Source organism: Fusarium flagelliforme (genome assembly GCF_020744385.1).
Source record: "Fusarium flagelliforme strain FIESC 12 MPI-CAGE-AA-0113 chromosome Unknown B0J16scaffold_4, whole genome shotgun sequence".
NCBI classification, from domain to species: Eukaryota; Fungi; Ascomycota; class Sordariomycetes; order Hypocreales; family Nectriaceae; genus Fusarium; species Fusarium flagelliforme.
In genome coordinates this window covers 4,855,635-4,868,452 of record NW_025763506.1, presented here as the reverse complement: position 1 = coordinate 4,868,452, position 12,818 = coordinate 4,855,635, and the positions used below count along the sequence as shown (strand labels likewise).

At 45.9% G+C, this 12,818-nt stretch overlaps 5 protein-coding genes across 5 annotated transcripts; 2 read left to right on the top strand and 3 right to left on the bottom strand.

Annotated features, from left to right (window-relative positions):
* Window positions 1-969: 969 nt before the first annotated feature.
* B0J16DRAFT_400206 (Alpha/Beta hydrolase protein) lies at window positions 970-2,769 on the bottom strand (the record flags this gene model as incomplete). The annotated part of the gene is made up of 2 exons (XM_046132497.1): window positions 970-2,391; window positions 2,485-2,769. The coding sequence occupies 2 exons, from the start codon at window positions 2,767-2,769 to the stop codon at window positions 970-972; spliced, it is 1,707 nt and encodes a 568-aa protein (XP_045983835.1).
* Window positions 2,770-4,326: 1,557 nt separating this feature from the next.
* Window positions 4,327-5,135, bottom strand: B0J16DRAFT_320948 (uncharacterized protein; the record flags this gene model as incomplete). The annotated part of the gene is made up of 5 exons (XM_046125605.1): window positions 4,327-4,512; window positions 4,615-4,753; window positions 4,805-4,957; window positions 5,025-5,067; window positions 5,099-5,135. The coding sequence occupies 5 exons, from the start codon at window positions 5,133-5,135 to the stop codon at window positions 4,327-4,329; spliced, it is 558 nt and encodes a 185-aa protein (XP_045983834.1).
* A 2,667-nt stretch (window positions 5,136-7,802) lies between these two features.
* Window positions 7,803-8,736, top strand: B0J16DRAFT_288163 (uncharacterized protein). Its single transcript, XM_046124158.1, has 3 exons — window positions 7,803-8,108; window positions 8,174-8,470; window positions 8,538-8,736. Exons 1-3 carry the CDS (start codon window positions 7,929-7,931, stop codon window positions 8,604-8,606), a joined length of 546 nt encoding a protein of 181 aa, XP_045983833.1. The 5' UTR covers window positions 7,803-7,928; the 3' UTR covers window positions 8,607-8,736.
* A 504-nt stretch (window positions 8,737-9,240) lies between these two features.
* Window positions 9,241-11,045, bottom strand: B0J16DRAFT_267587 (Cupredoxin; the record flags this gene model as incomplete). The annotated part of the gene is made up of 3 exons (XM_046123448.1): window positions 9,241-9,395; window positions 9,448-10,095; window positions 10,145-11,045. The coding sequence occupies 3 exons, from the start codon at window positions 11,043-11,045 to the stop codon at window positions 9,241-9,243; spliced, it is 1,704 nt and encodes a 567-aa protein (XP_045983832.1).
* A 479-nt stretch (window positions 11,046-11,524) lies between these two features.
* On the top strand, window positions 11,525-12,271 carry B0J16DRAFT_267044 (uncharacterized protein; the record flags this gene model as incomplete). Its single annotated transcript, XM_046123434.1, has 3 exons — window positions 11,525-11,741; window positions 11,801-11,860; window positions 11,916-12,271. Coding segments are annotated over 3 exons (633 nt in total), but the record flags the coding sequence as incomplete, so codon positions are not given.
* Between the last annotated feature and the right edge of the window lie 547 nt (window positions 12,272-12,818).

The window sequence follows — 12,818 nt, the reverse complement described above, 5'->3', positions numbered from 1 at the left end:
CGTCGGATTTGGCCTTGAGCATAGGAAACAATACTGTACAGTCAGAGTGCTCCTTTCGTTTGGATGCACGTACTTCCCTGCCCAGGATTGCCAGAGGCGACGACAATGCTCGGAGATAACAGTCCTTGCCATCGAGATTTCCGGGGACTACTTGAAAAAGTAGCCGGCAAATAGGACACGGCGCACGACCAAGAGCCTGACGATCTAGAGAGAATAGGTCTGCTACACGCTTGCCGCTTTTCGTCGCGGGCGGAAGCGTAGCGAGTTTAGCCCAGGGGATGTCACGGCAACGCCGGCAGAGAGAAATGCTAGCCTCGGTGGAAAATGCCAACGCCGGTCGTTTCCTTGCCGGAGCTGAACCATCATCCGTGGCTACCCTTCGTTTTTGAATATTGTTCGAAGACTCAGGATCCTCCAACGGATTAGACAAGGCATTCAGTGCCAGATCAACCATTATGGCGATCAAAAATGTTATCCAATAATGAGCGTTTTGAAAGCTTGAAGACGTCTCTAGGTAGGGGCTCAGCAGGGTCGGTTTAAGGGATCGATGGCATGCGAGAAGAGGTGGAGACGCGGGGCGGATGTAAGACGAAGGAGAGGAAAAGAGACTCGTGGTACCGCGTCTTGGAGCTGTCTGTTTATTCGCCAAATGAGTCTGCCCAATCAAGGTGTGGTGCGGGGGCGCCCGCCTCTGTTACAGTAACGAGGCAGTAAATATAGTTATATTGTTACTTTATTTCATGAAAAAGCTATATAAGTTAAGATAGAGTTACAGTATGTAGCTATTGTAACTAGATAGCACACTTGCAGGCTTATATAAATTGGCTCAGATTTAGTTTTCACTTTAGGCACTAGCAATCAAGGATAAAATCACAGACGTTAAGGGACTTTCCAATCTATTGGTTTACAACGGAATTAGCAAATAATGTACCTTGTCTGTTTAATAACGAACTTGCGCTTTCAATCTAACTACCGATCATAAACATCCAGATTTACCGAATTGAGAAGCGCAATTGACTTCGTCCTCCAGATATCCTTTTCGACTGTGCTACTAAGATTTCCTCGGTATACAAAATTCTGCGGAAAGCCAGGGCCCGTCGTCTTGTAAATTGGCCAGGAAGGAATTGGCTTGCCTAGACTTATCATGGCATCTTTTCGACCCTTCCAACCATTCGGATCCCCTGTTGCCACGAACTTGACAAAGTCGCCAGACATGAGCCTTGCAAGATCCCTGTACGACTCTGGCAAACCAAGGAAAGGTGGTGTGCGTATTGGTGCGTAGCCTGTGCCGTTAAGATTTATCATGGAGAATGCCACATCGACGAAGTGGGTTGCTCCTTGGACAGAGGTAGCCCATGCTGGAATTGCGTCAAACCGATATGAATAAACCGGGAGCCCCTCGGATGCCCAAACCTCGGCAGTAAGTCTTCTTGGCGCCACCATATTGACATCCCCGTAGTAAGTCGCCGCTCTTCGGAACTGTTTACCATAGCTAGGAGGGGGTACCCAGTCAGACGCAAGATTGTGAAGGACCTGATCTTGGCTTCGTTCGGGATATGCTTTGGCAACTGTTCGTGCAAAAGAGCTGTTGATAAGCGGAGAAGAGTTCTCTATGGCTGCGATGAACTGCTCAGTTGTGTTGATTCCTAACTTTGAAAAGCTTGTGCCTTCGTCGGTGGTCGCCCCGACAATGATGGGAGCCTTGACGAAAGCCCCATCTTGCAACTGCCGGGAAGAGTGTCCGGCCACAAAATCTCCATCTATCTTTGGATTCCACCCGGAAAGGGCGGTACTATTGAGTGCTTTATTGAGATCAGCGAAGGGAAGAGATCTCAGACATTCAAGCGAACTACAGCTGGTATTGTTGAGAAGTCGCTTGTACAAATCCTCTGATAGGTCAGATTGAGATGCAAGGGAGATGGGTGCACCGCTTTGTAGGATAGCTGAACGGAACAACTTATCATCGCGACCGTTATACGCCAGAATCTGAGCACCAACAGATGCAGCACCAGCGCTTTGGCCCCAGATAGTCACCTTGGACGGATCACCTCCAAAGGCTGCAATATTCTCACGGATCCAATGCAGAGATAATCTCTGGTCGCGCAAACCCATATTTGAGTCCCCGCTCTCAAAAGCTTCAGCAGAGTTAAGAAAGCCAAATGCGCCAAGCCGATAGTTCATGCTGACTGCCATGATAGGATGGCCGAGTTTGACGGATTGTTCGACAATGAATGTGAGGTTGTAACGGAGGTCTACGCTACTGCCTTGGTAGTAACCTCCGCCGTGAATCCATACGGCTACTGGGAGTTTCTTGTTGGAGTGCCCTGAGGGTCGTATAACGTTGAGATACAAACAATCCTGTTGCGTGTCAGTCGGAATGATATTATAGTTCTTATAATACGTGCCTCACTCGTATTGTAACCTAGTTGTGATGGCTAAGACTGTCAGCGAACTCGCTTATAATTTAGGGTTCAATGAACCGACCCCGTAGCCCACGCAAGCAGGAGAGTATTTGCTTGCATCGCGGGTTTCTTTCCAAGACTTGTCGTATGATCGAGGGTTTCGGAATCGCAGGTCGCCGACGGGAGGCTCAGCGAAAGGAATTCCTAAGAAAAAGTCTTGATCATACTCGTTCGAGTGGATTCCTCGATAGGTGCCATTTTTGACGTTAGCAAACGGCGTAACGTTGTGTGACCTGTGACCAGGGACTCCTAGTGATCCAGGAATCCACTGAAACAGTGCAATACTGGCCAAGAGAAGAGGCCTCATGTTGAACACGACTGATGAACTTGGCATTCAGTGTTAGGTCACGGCTGGCTTGAGATGTCTTTTTAACAGTACCTCGGCCGTGTCGATCATATTCAACTACTTGGTCTTTCGGTATTTTCCCACCAATAGATATGGTTCTTGTTCATTAAGTCGATCCCGGGATGATTGACATTCAAAGTTATGCGGGGTTTGGTGTCTTGGCCCACTTTGCTCGGGTCATTAGGAGCCGGAATCCCCAATCCCATAAAACTTATTTCCTAAGCTGTTGGGGGCACATAGTATGCAAGACACATCAAAACTATAAATAGTTTAGGTATGACTAAGTTTAGTGTGATACAAGTTATGTAAACACTAAAGCCGCACTAGGTCCCAGGCACAGCGAGGGAGATGGAGATGGTAGGGACGGGTATATTGGTTGCAAGAAGCTAAGATCTTATTGTAAGGTCCTGTTACGCTACAGGTATTAGTTGTGATAGAGCTTCCTATCCGGCCTTTTTATTAGTACCAACGAGTTGCTTTGTGTATGGCGCCGCCATTCTGTCAATCAACGTGGCCGAAGTCTTCTGAGCCTATTGCCACCTGATATATAAACCTGCGGCGGCGGTGAAAGGGTTGTATAATTCGCTATCCGAATTGCGTATTCCCACCTCAGATGGATGGTCACTAGCTGCAAGTTTCAGTGCAGGACTTATCCCTAAATGCCATATGTTTAAAGGACGCCCAAGCGTTAGTCTCACCAAATACCCTTTTTTCATCCTTGGAGCCTTATGGATCTCGGCATTGTGGATTACCATGTACGGTAGATCATTCTCAGTGGGCTCTGATTGCAACAGCGCGCCCGCAATTACCGTATTTGTTTTTGGATCGGCGTTAGCCGCCTCAGTGGCTAACTAACCATAGCGCCATATGCAATTCCTTCAACCTCCGCTGGGCTTCGGAGAATCAACGCACTTTGGCTAAAACGCTTTAATTTTCAACTTGTAAAAGCAAAATTGAGATCCCATTCTCTAAGATGCGAAGATACTTGGTTGTTCACTGTACTAGATAAAACAACGGCTTATAAACGTAATTGTTCTTTGTTACCAAGTCCTCCGCATGACGTACCAAATCATGAAACAAATGACATATTGCATATTGCATACTGAAAAACAAAGTGTATTTTTTATTGTGAAATAACGCCTAGCTTCCGACCGATTTCCCCCTTCCAACGCCAGCAACGAAGCAATGACATGACTTCCTCCTCCTTCCCTTATAACTGGTTGGTGTTGGTGGAAGGAAGAGGGAAAAAATCGGATGGAAGCAACGCATTTTATGCACAGCCAAAACCAAATATTAGGGCAACTGGCAAAGCAAAAAAAAGGTCCCGTGTGAGCATCGGAGTCATGGTGCTTGAAAAGTGTAATTCAAGATGGAAACCCTATTATCAGGCATACTGAAAAAACCGAATAACATCAAATACACAAGATTTGTTACCAATTTGCTAGCCCACAATTTCCCCTGACCATCAATCAACCCTCCGTATCATCTAATCATGTTCGTTTTCTGCCACATCTCGGTTCAGCCAAGGCGACGAATCCGCCATTTCAGCTTTGCTCTGACGTCGGAACAGCCTGGCCGGTCCAGATGAGTCACAGACGTCGCTGGCTGATGTTGTTGCACAGGTCTTGCCGCAGCAACTTGAGACACATACTTTTCCGGGTCCGCAACTTGCATTTGTAGTACACTGAGTAGGAGGGCAGCCTCCTAGTTGGTTCACGTTCAGGCAAAAATTGCCTTCATCTTTGAATGATTCTCAGTAATTTGGACTTATTGGACAAGAAGGTAAAGGGGGCATATGATACTAACCGCCGGATGATGAGAAACAAACACATAGAGAACCAGGTGGCCCAGAACCGCAGTACGTTGGTGCACCGCCACACCTGAAGGGGTTGGCGCAGGCTCTGGATTTACAGACGCCGCCAGAACAATATTTACTGGAGGGGCACTATGTTCAATCAGTATTTCCAATCTTGTTCTAAACTTCATGGCAACTTACAGCTTTACCACAGCTGCCACAATTTGCGTTATCGGTGCTAGTGTCGGTGCATTTTCCAGAGCACAACTCCATGCTCGAAGATTTTTTCTTGGGGCCGCACTGATAGCAAGGCCCCTTACCCTCGGATGCCGGATCTGTACAGACAGCTCCAGGCTTGGGGAAGTTTTTCTTGCACCATTGGGCGCAATCACTCATTGGGCGCAATCACTGTTGCCCTGACCCTGGACCATGCCTATCGGAACTATCGCTGCCGTTCAGTCTACCTGGTGATGTTGTAGACAGGATCTTACTTACGACATGTGAGGAGAAGTAGCTGGAAGTTCAGTTGCATTTTGGCGTTGATGTTGAGGTTTTCGTTTGCTTCTTAAACAGTGAGTTTATCAAAATTCTAGCTGAGTTTGAGCAGGATGCCTCTCCTTATATACCTAGACATCACAACATAGACCAGCCACATGAGGAACGATGACGAGATACAGGGTGATATCAGTTGATTTCAATCAGCTATGGCTACCCGAGGCCTGACTGATTTAACCTATTAAGTTTCTTGCGTCATTCCTTATCATATTTCTTTCTGAGGCTTCCAGTCGTCAGGCTTGAGTAGAAGGGAATACTTGAAGCATGCTTCTGGAACTAACACACCGGGGCTGGATATCTACCTGTGATAAGTGGCGTTTAGGTTAGACTCTCCCCGTTATAAGACGGATATATCTGCTGTCCGAGTTCTAGAACAACCGTTTTCTGGAAACTTAAAGTTCACACTCACCCTAGCTTCTACTAGTAAACCTTGGTCTTGAAGTAGCGCTAGGTGCGGTCCGTTAAAGAAAGTTTCTGCAATATCTAATTATTGGGTTATGTATGCTTTATATTATACTCTATCTACCTTTTGCTAAAGTATACCTTGAAACATAGTTTAAAAGTTGTGGAAATGACCCGACTTATCTCTTAGCTGAAGGGCGCTCTTGGAGCCATTTCCTTATATCGTGAAAAATAAGGCTTGGTGAGTACACTCTTCCAACAACCAATTTCGTCAGCGGTGTAGTCATAGGATCTGTTAGATCATTTCCAGAGCCTAGATTCATGAAATAATCTCATGATATGTTGTATCGGATTTCTCCGCTAGCTCAACTTTTTTGCAATAGCAGCGCCACTTTGCCGCAGATAGGTATACCCCAACTTGAGTTACATGAATAGCTTATAAAGGCCTTACGTTTGTCAATCGGACATTTATGATGGTACTGATGGATAATGTCTCGTTTCCCGTTACTGGACAAATGCCTCATTACCCGTCCCCTCTCCCAAAGTCAAGCCGGTGAGGGGCGGATTAATAGTGGCGTCGGTAACGACCAGCGAATACCGGCTGTTGTATGTTCTTTTTGACCTTTGCAGTGAAAACTGGCAAAGATGATCATTGTATTCAATTGGACGATGTGAAATGGGCGGTCTGGCTTGAGATATCACGCTTTGCCAAATGTAGAAACAGGCAGGGGTATTATTGGTATTGCAGCGAATTATATGCCTCTCAGACCGAACAACTCCGCCTATAATGGACGGATGCAAGCTAAGCTTTTTCGGCAAAATTAAACTTACGTCTATCCAGTCTAGACCTTCAATTTGAAGGAAAGCACGTAGAACACCAGGGTGCTACTTTCTAGGCTTCGCCTACTGCTCCACAACCAAGGAGATATTTACAACAGGAAAGATACCTGAATAAATGCAGTTATTGACATGCTTTCTCTTGTCGAGAGCTAATTGAAATGCGTCACCCGTTACAGAGTAGAGGCGGTCGATCTTGATGCAGTACGTCGTTGGAAAAGTTACCGACATCAATTGTTACTTACAACTATTGGTCAACTTTGATCCCTGACTGTCGTCGCCTTTGTGGAGTGAAGTCAAACGAAGGATTACATATCGGCAATATCATACCGAATGCAGCTAGGGAATAACGAACCGGAGCAAATGTAAGCACTTGTGCCTGTTGTTTGTGTTGTTCCTGCAAGTACCCTGCAGCATCAGCCTTCCTAAGGTGGTATTTCAACTGGAGATCCGGTATTCGGATTATTGATCCAACCTTAATAGTAGTAATTATCAGAACATACCAATTGGTTCATACGACCCCAGAATCAATCCCAACACAAGCTATATGTCCATCAATTCAGGATCAATTGGCAGAAGGGATTTCAGTCAAAGAAAATAAGATATACAGCCACGTATATCTGACAGCGATTTATACTGCTCTAATTTATTAGCAGATATTCCTTAACTACATGTGTTACATTTCCTAGATTTTACATGCATCTGTAGTTCAATACAGACACCTAAATCACAACAAGATTCTAGACTAACTATCAAACTATCCACATGAGTTCAGGGGCACAAACTGCAGGGTTGAATTTCAGGCTAATAGTCTACTGCCTGTGATGTTGCATTGTAGGGATTTGGGAGGCAAAGTAAAGATCCCACGGAAGTTCCCTTGCGCAAATCCTATTGACGCCCAAAATGGGAGGTATACTAACTGAAGGATCAATGGCAGGGTCCAGTCAGATACAAAAAGGTTAGTTTGCGAAAAGAGGATCCTACAAGCTTGTCCTCGTTTGGTAGGCGCTCAGACTATTGTGGATCAATAGGAGAGAGAGTTAATAAGTGTTATCCAAGGAGAATGGATCTTCAATAAGGAAAGTCAATGCAAAGGGGGATCGGCTGAGAAAGGAATGTTGCAATCTGGGGTATTAAACAAAATTTAAGAGGAACGGTTTTACCAAGTCACAGAGAAGAATCAATATCTAAGAGGACGGACCCCACAAGCTAAAGGGACTTTGGTACAAGTGGATCAGCAGGGTTCTCAATCATTGCCGATGGATGCTCGGAATCCAATCATCACCAGCGACCATCCGACGCTCCATCCGGAAGGTAGCAGACGGTTCCCGAGCCGCTCCAGCACAGCAATACTGCCAACGTATGAACCAGTCTTTCTCTTGATCAGGATGATAACAGTCGTAGGATTAGCAACCTGGCAGAGAAACAGTATAAAGACAGGTGCTTCGTCCAGTTCTTTTCGTCTTCTCACTCACCAGCATCTCCTACCTCACCTTTCCAACTCAACAACATCACAACAAACACCGTCAAAATGCACTTCTCCGGACTTCTCCTTGCTCTTGCAACCACTGCATCAGCCGTCGATATGAGGGCCTGGATCGGTAGCAGCTGCGAGGGTGCTTTCGTAGCCTGCGTTGGCCTTAACCCCAACGTATGCTGTGTGTTTAGCAACTCGGCAAACAGTGGTAGAGCGAGTATCTCTGTCAACGCTGTACGTGAAAAACATCTCTCTTTAGCACCGTATTTGGTAACCAGTCACTAATGTGGTCACGATAGATCCCAAGCAACTGGAACATCCACACCCAGGCCAACACCGGTGGTGGCTGCACTTACATGGCAAACGAACAAGACAACAACGGCAGAACCGATCTTTGCATGGCATACAACTCTCGCGGTGACCGCACCGGAGGTAGCTACTGGTTCAACGGCCGAAAGCGCGCTGCCGATAAGTCGTGCCCTGCCGAGCAGGCCGAAGGAAAGTGTGAGGCTACCGTCGAGCCCAACGCGCTTGGCCTTACCGATGGTACCATGTACGATATCGCTGGACTCTCGGCAGAGAAGGTTCAGGAGTTGGTAAGTTTCCGCTGCACCCATGTATATGATATCTGGATTGAACGCTGACTTGGTTCCCCCCTTCTAGGAGAAGATTGCCATTGCTGGCGCTAGTGCCGATGCTGTCCCTGCCGAGTTCAAGATTCTTGAGGCTTGAGAGCATAACAAAAGTATCTGATCAGAGCAAGTCTCTCGACAAGAGGTTTAGACTAAGCAAGGACAGACTGGATATATAGAAATAGAGATCCAATTACACATTAGATTTCAAGAATAAGATCAATGGCCAGATCAATGGTTTATCTCGTAAGATTATTGGAATATGTTGGTGATTGTTTCAAGTACTTGGTTATATCCATGCAACTTACTCTGAGTTATGATAAATAAAGATATCCGAGTTGGACAAAAAGTGTCATGGTGGCTGTGATTCAATGAGGCGCAACAGTCTAGGGTAGGAAAAGGTGTGGTTCGCAGTATCTGATCATTATTCCATGTCGATGCAAATACGAGGGTTGGCTGGATATTATTTGCATGGTGTATGAATGAGCTCAAGAGAGCTTCATCGTTTCCCATTTCTCCCTGTAGGGCTAAACCTAACGACTATTTGTTACGAAGCACTGAGTATAGTCATACTTCATCATTGTCTCTTCGGTGTTTTAGAAGGAATAAATCGAGAGAAGAGTGACAATAGAGTCACAGTAATAAAACCTTCAACAGCAAGTAATTACTATCTTGAATATCATAGCTAGTGCCAGGACAGTCACCACGACTCTTGAGTATATAAACTACCCTACTTAAACACCAGAATCCTCCTGCTCAATTGAATTCTGACTCTGGAAGGTGGTCCAAGCGTCACAAACATCAGAAACATAGCTAGACGTCGTAATGTCGGGGATTTCGCTCGCACGCTCAATGAACTGTAAAGCAAAACCTTCAGATGTATGCCAACCTAGAGCTTAGTTAGAAAAATGAATATTCACTTCATGGTTCATCAAACTTACCAATATGGCAATGGCACAGCCAAACACCAGGGTTATCCGTTTCCCAAGCCATGACAAGATATCCGTTTCCTGGAAGCATGGCTGTGTCACGACGAGGTGGATTGCTAGTGTTCAAAGTCACAGAAGACGAGTAGGTCCCAGTTCCCTGTGCCAGGATAAAAAAGTCGTGGCCGTGGAGATGAATGGGATGAGGAACTGCGAGGGTTGTCTCGATTACAAAATAAACCCACTGACTAGCCTCACTCAATTCAATGACTGCACTTTCCGTCTCAAAATCAGTAGTGCCGTTGAGGACTTGAGCTAGAGTCGGGTTTGCCCAGTCCATCAGGAAGCTAGTACTGTTGAGCTTCCACTTGAACAGACCAGCAGTGTTCTTTCCAACAGTGGCTGTCTCGAGGTCACTCCAGTTGGCATCTTCAACAGTCTTGGAGATGTAGGGCACCAGGTTGTCTGTTTCATCGTCGCAACCATCTGTGTAGTCGTATGCAGTTGTGGAGGGTGTTCCAGTACTATCTCCATAGTAGACAACACCTTTGATGTTATTCGTGGAGTCATTATCCGAACAGGCTGATTGGGGAATCGCACGCATCCAGAAATTGTCGGCAACATCGGCTTGGTCGGCGGTTACTACGACATCGTATCGTTGACCTAAGTGTGGTCAGTATGATTGAGCTTCACGGTAGTTGACTTTACTAACCCATGGCGATATCTAGGACCGTTGTTTCATATGGTTCGATAGGTACCAAGTCTGATGCAATAACTGTCAAGGTGTGGTTATCGATAGAGAACTTCCAATGCGTGTCAACTGCAGCATTAACCAATCGCATACGATATGATGTACCAGACTCGAAAGATACGTTGAAGCGAGAGCCAGTCTGGGAAGAGCTACCATCATCACCATATACGTTAGTGCCGTTGATAAGTCCGTTATCCAATGTGGGAGGTCCATCTGTCTCGGCGGAATAGTAGAGCTCGTCCACAGTCTGGTGGTCCCAATCGTTGAGAAAGACCATACCGAGATCTTCATCGTAGTCAGCAGTGGCGGGTCCGTTGATGATAATACCACCAAAGACACCTTGCCAAGCTTGAAGAGCCCAATGCGAGTGATACCATGTTGAGCCATACTGGGTGGCTTTCCAGGTGTAGGTAACGGTCTCTCCAACTGCAAGAGGACACTCAGTGATAGACGACACACCATCGTATTGGTTGGTGTAGTTCTGACGGATACCGTGCCAGTGCATACTAGTACCGTTCAAGGATGTAGTCAAAGAATTAGTCACGTGGACCACGACAGTATCACCCCAGTTAGCAAAGAGAGTAGGGCCCGGGATTGTACCATTGACGGCCATGGCTGAACGTGAATAGCCATCGGGAGCAACAATAACGTCTGTCAACTCTAACCAATACTCCTTTGTCACACCAGTATCAACAGGCTCGGTAGAAAAGTCAGTGTCGATGGAATAGTCACACCATGTTGAGCGAGTAGAAGCGGTGTTTCCATCGCAGGAATCACGACTATTGAGAATGTTAAGAGAGCCGACGTCCAGAGCTTGTGAAAGTCCGAGATAACCGGCTAAAAGTAGATGATGTAGCTGCATGGCTGACATACGGATTGCTTGCCAAAGAATGCAAGCCGAAAGAAAGACGACAGTGTGAAAGATGAAGGATAAGGATGTTTGGAAATAACTATCACCACTGACCTCTTCTCCTACTCTTAAGTACTATGATTCCCTTGATACGATACCAGTGATAGGTGACCGGTACGCATACGGATTGGCCGACGACGCTGTTCGCACGTACCGCAGCTAACGTCAGTTTGAAACAAGGGTCACCCGGAGAGAAACATCGGGCCGTGCCTGAACCCATACCTAAAACGGGTCACTAGAACGTCGATCGAAACATTTTACGGCTAGCTGCCCACATCACGTTCTTATCTGTCTACTCAATCGTAGTTCTTGTGGGAGAACCCGTGAAAACAGGGCGCATGAAATGCGTAAGCCCTTGGTCTTGACCCGAACCGTTGAACGAACGGATATTCGTCATCTACGGGGCAGTGTATTATCCAGATGGTTGTTACTATATCATTGATCATTTCCTTCCGGTGGATTTACCCACAAGCAGACATTGCACACCTTCCTTTCCGATCAACACATCAATTATGCGTGCTTCAAATTTCGTCAAAGCTGCACTTCCAACTTTCGCCACTTATGTAGCTGCAGCTGACAATTCGGGACCGTTTTCTCTGTATGCTTATGGTCCCGGCGTTGGTGGCTTGTCGATATTCTCTGCAGGCGGTACGTACGGCTCATTTTGTTTCTAATAATACATCTACTGGTTACTGACCTTTCAATAGATGCGATATATGTAGGCAACTACAGCCGTCTTGATGATGTTCAAGCCGCACCAATTCAATGTACGTCAACCCATTCAGTAACCAATACTCAGCATATATGCCTAATGCAATTTAGTCACGTTTTCCAACAATGAATTGAACGCTTCCCCCAACATGACGAATCTTCCCGGCGATAGACATCCTACCTGGTCAAACAAGCCGCTCGTCATCCCCGGTCCATCGTCTGCATCCAAGACTGTAAAAATAGTTAACAGCACAGCCAACGCTAGCAACTACATCTCAGACTTCATGTTTTACGGATCATTCTTCATGGCTGAGGAGGATGGAGCAATGCTTTCTCTCTGGTATAGACAGGACACTGACATTGAGGGCGTTTATACTGTTGGCTGGAATGCTTCAACCTCTGTCAAGTCAGATGAAGTTGTGCCTCTTACTTTGAAGAAGACTGCGCCATCTAACCCAACTAACTAGTGGGGATAATCGGTCTTGGCAGTTGATGATAGCAAGTATTTAAGATTGAATCTTGACAAAGTTTCCGTATAGCCGATGACTCTCATCCCGAATGAAGCTGCTGTATTTAGTACTCAGGCTAGTGTGTAAAGGATACGTCAAGTATAGAGATTTGAAAGATTGTGGACGATGTTTCTTGTTCAGAATGCGGCTTCAATATACGTAGCGAAGGCAAATGCCGAGGTTGGCCAACATCGCTCAACCAGCCTATCCATTCAAGGCACAACATGAACAAAATATTAGTAAGAGTCAATTTAACTTATCGATGGGCCTTTCTAGGTACTCATTACTGAGTGTCAGATATCAATTGCGAAAGAAAACTACACATCGGCTTCCGCAGAGGAGTTGACTATTAATGTGTTCTTATGGTATTTCGTTACCCTATAGTCTCTGATGCGCTTCAAGCTTAGAACGAATTTAGGAGCTGTTGCATGATACTATATATCTAAAGTTAAGGTTATTATGCTCTATCAGCTACCTCATGTTACAGGAAAGAATTTAGCTATCT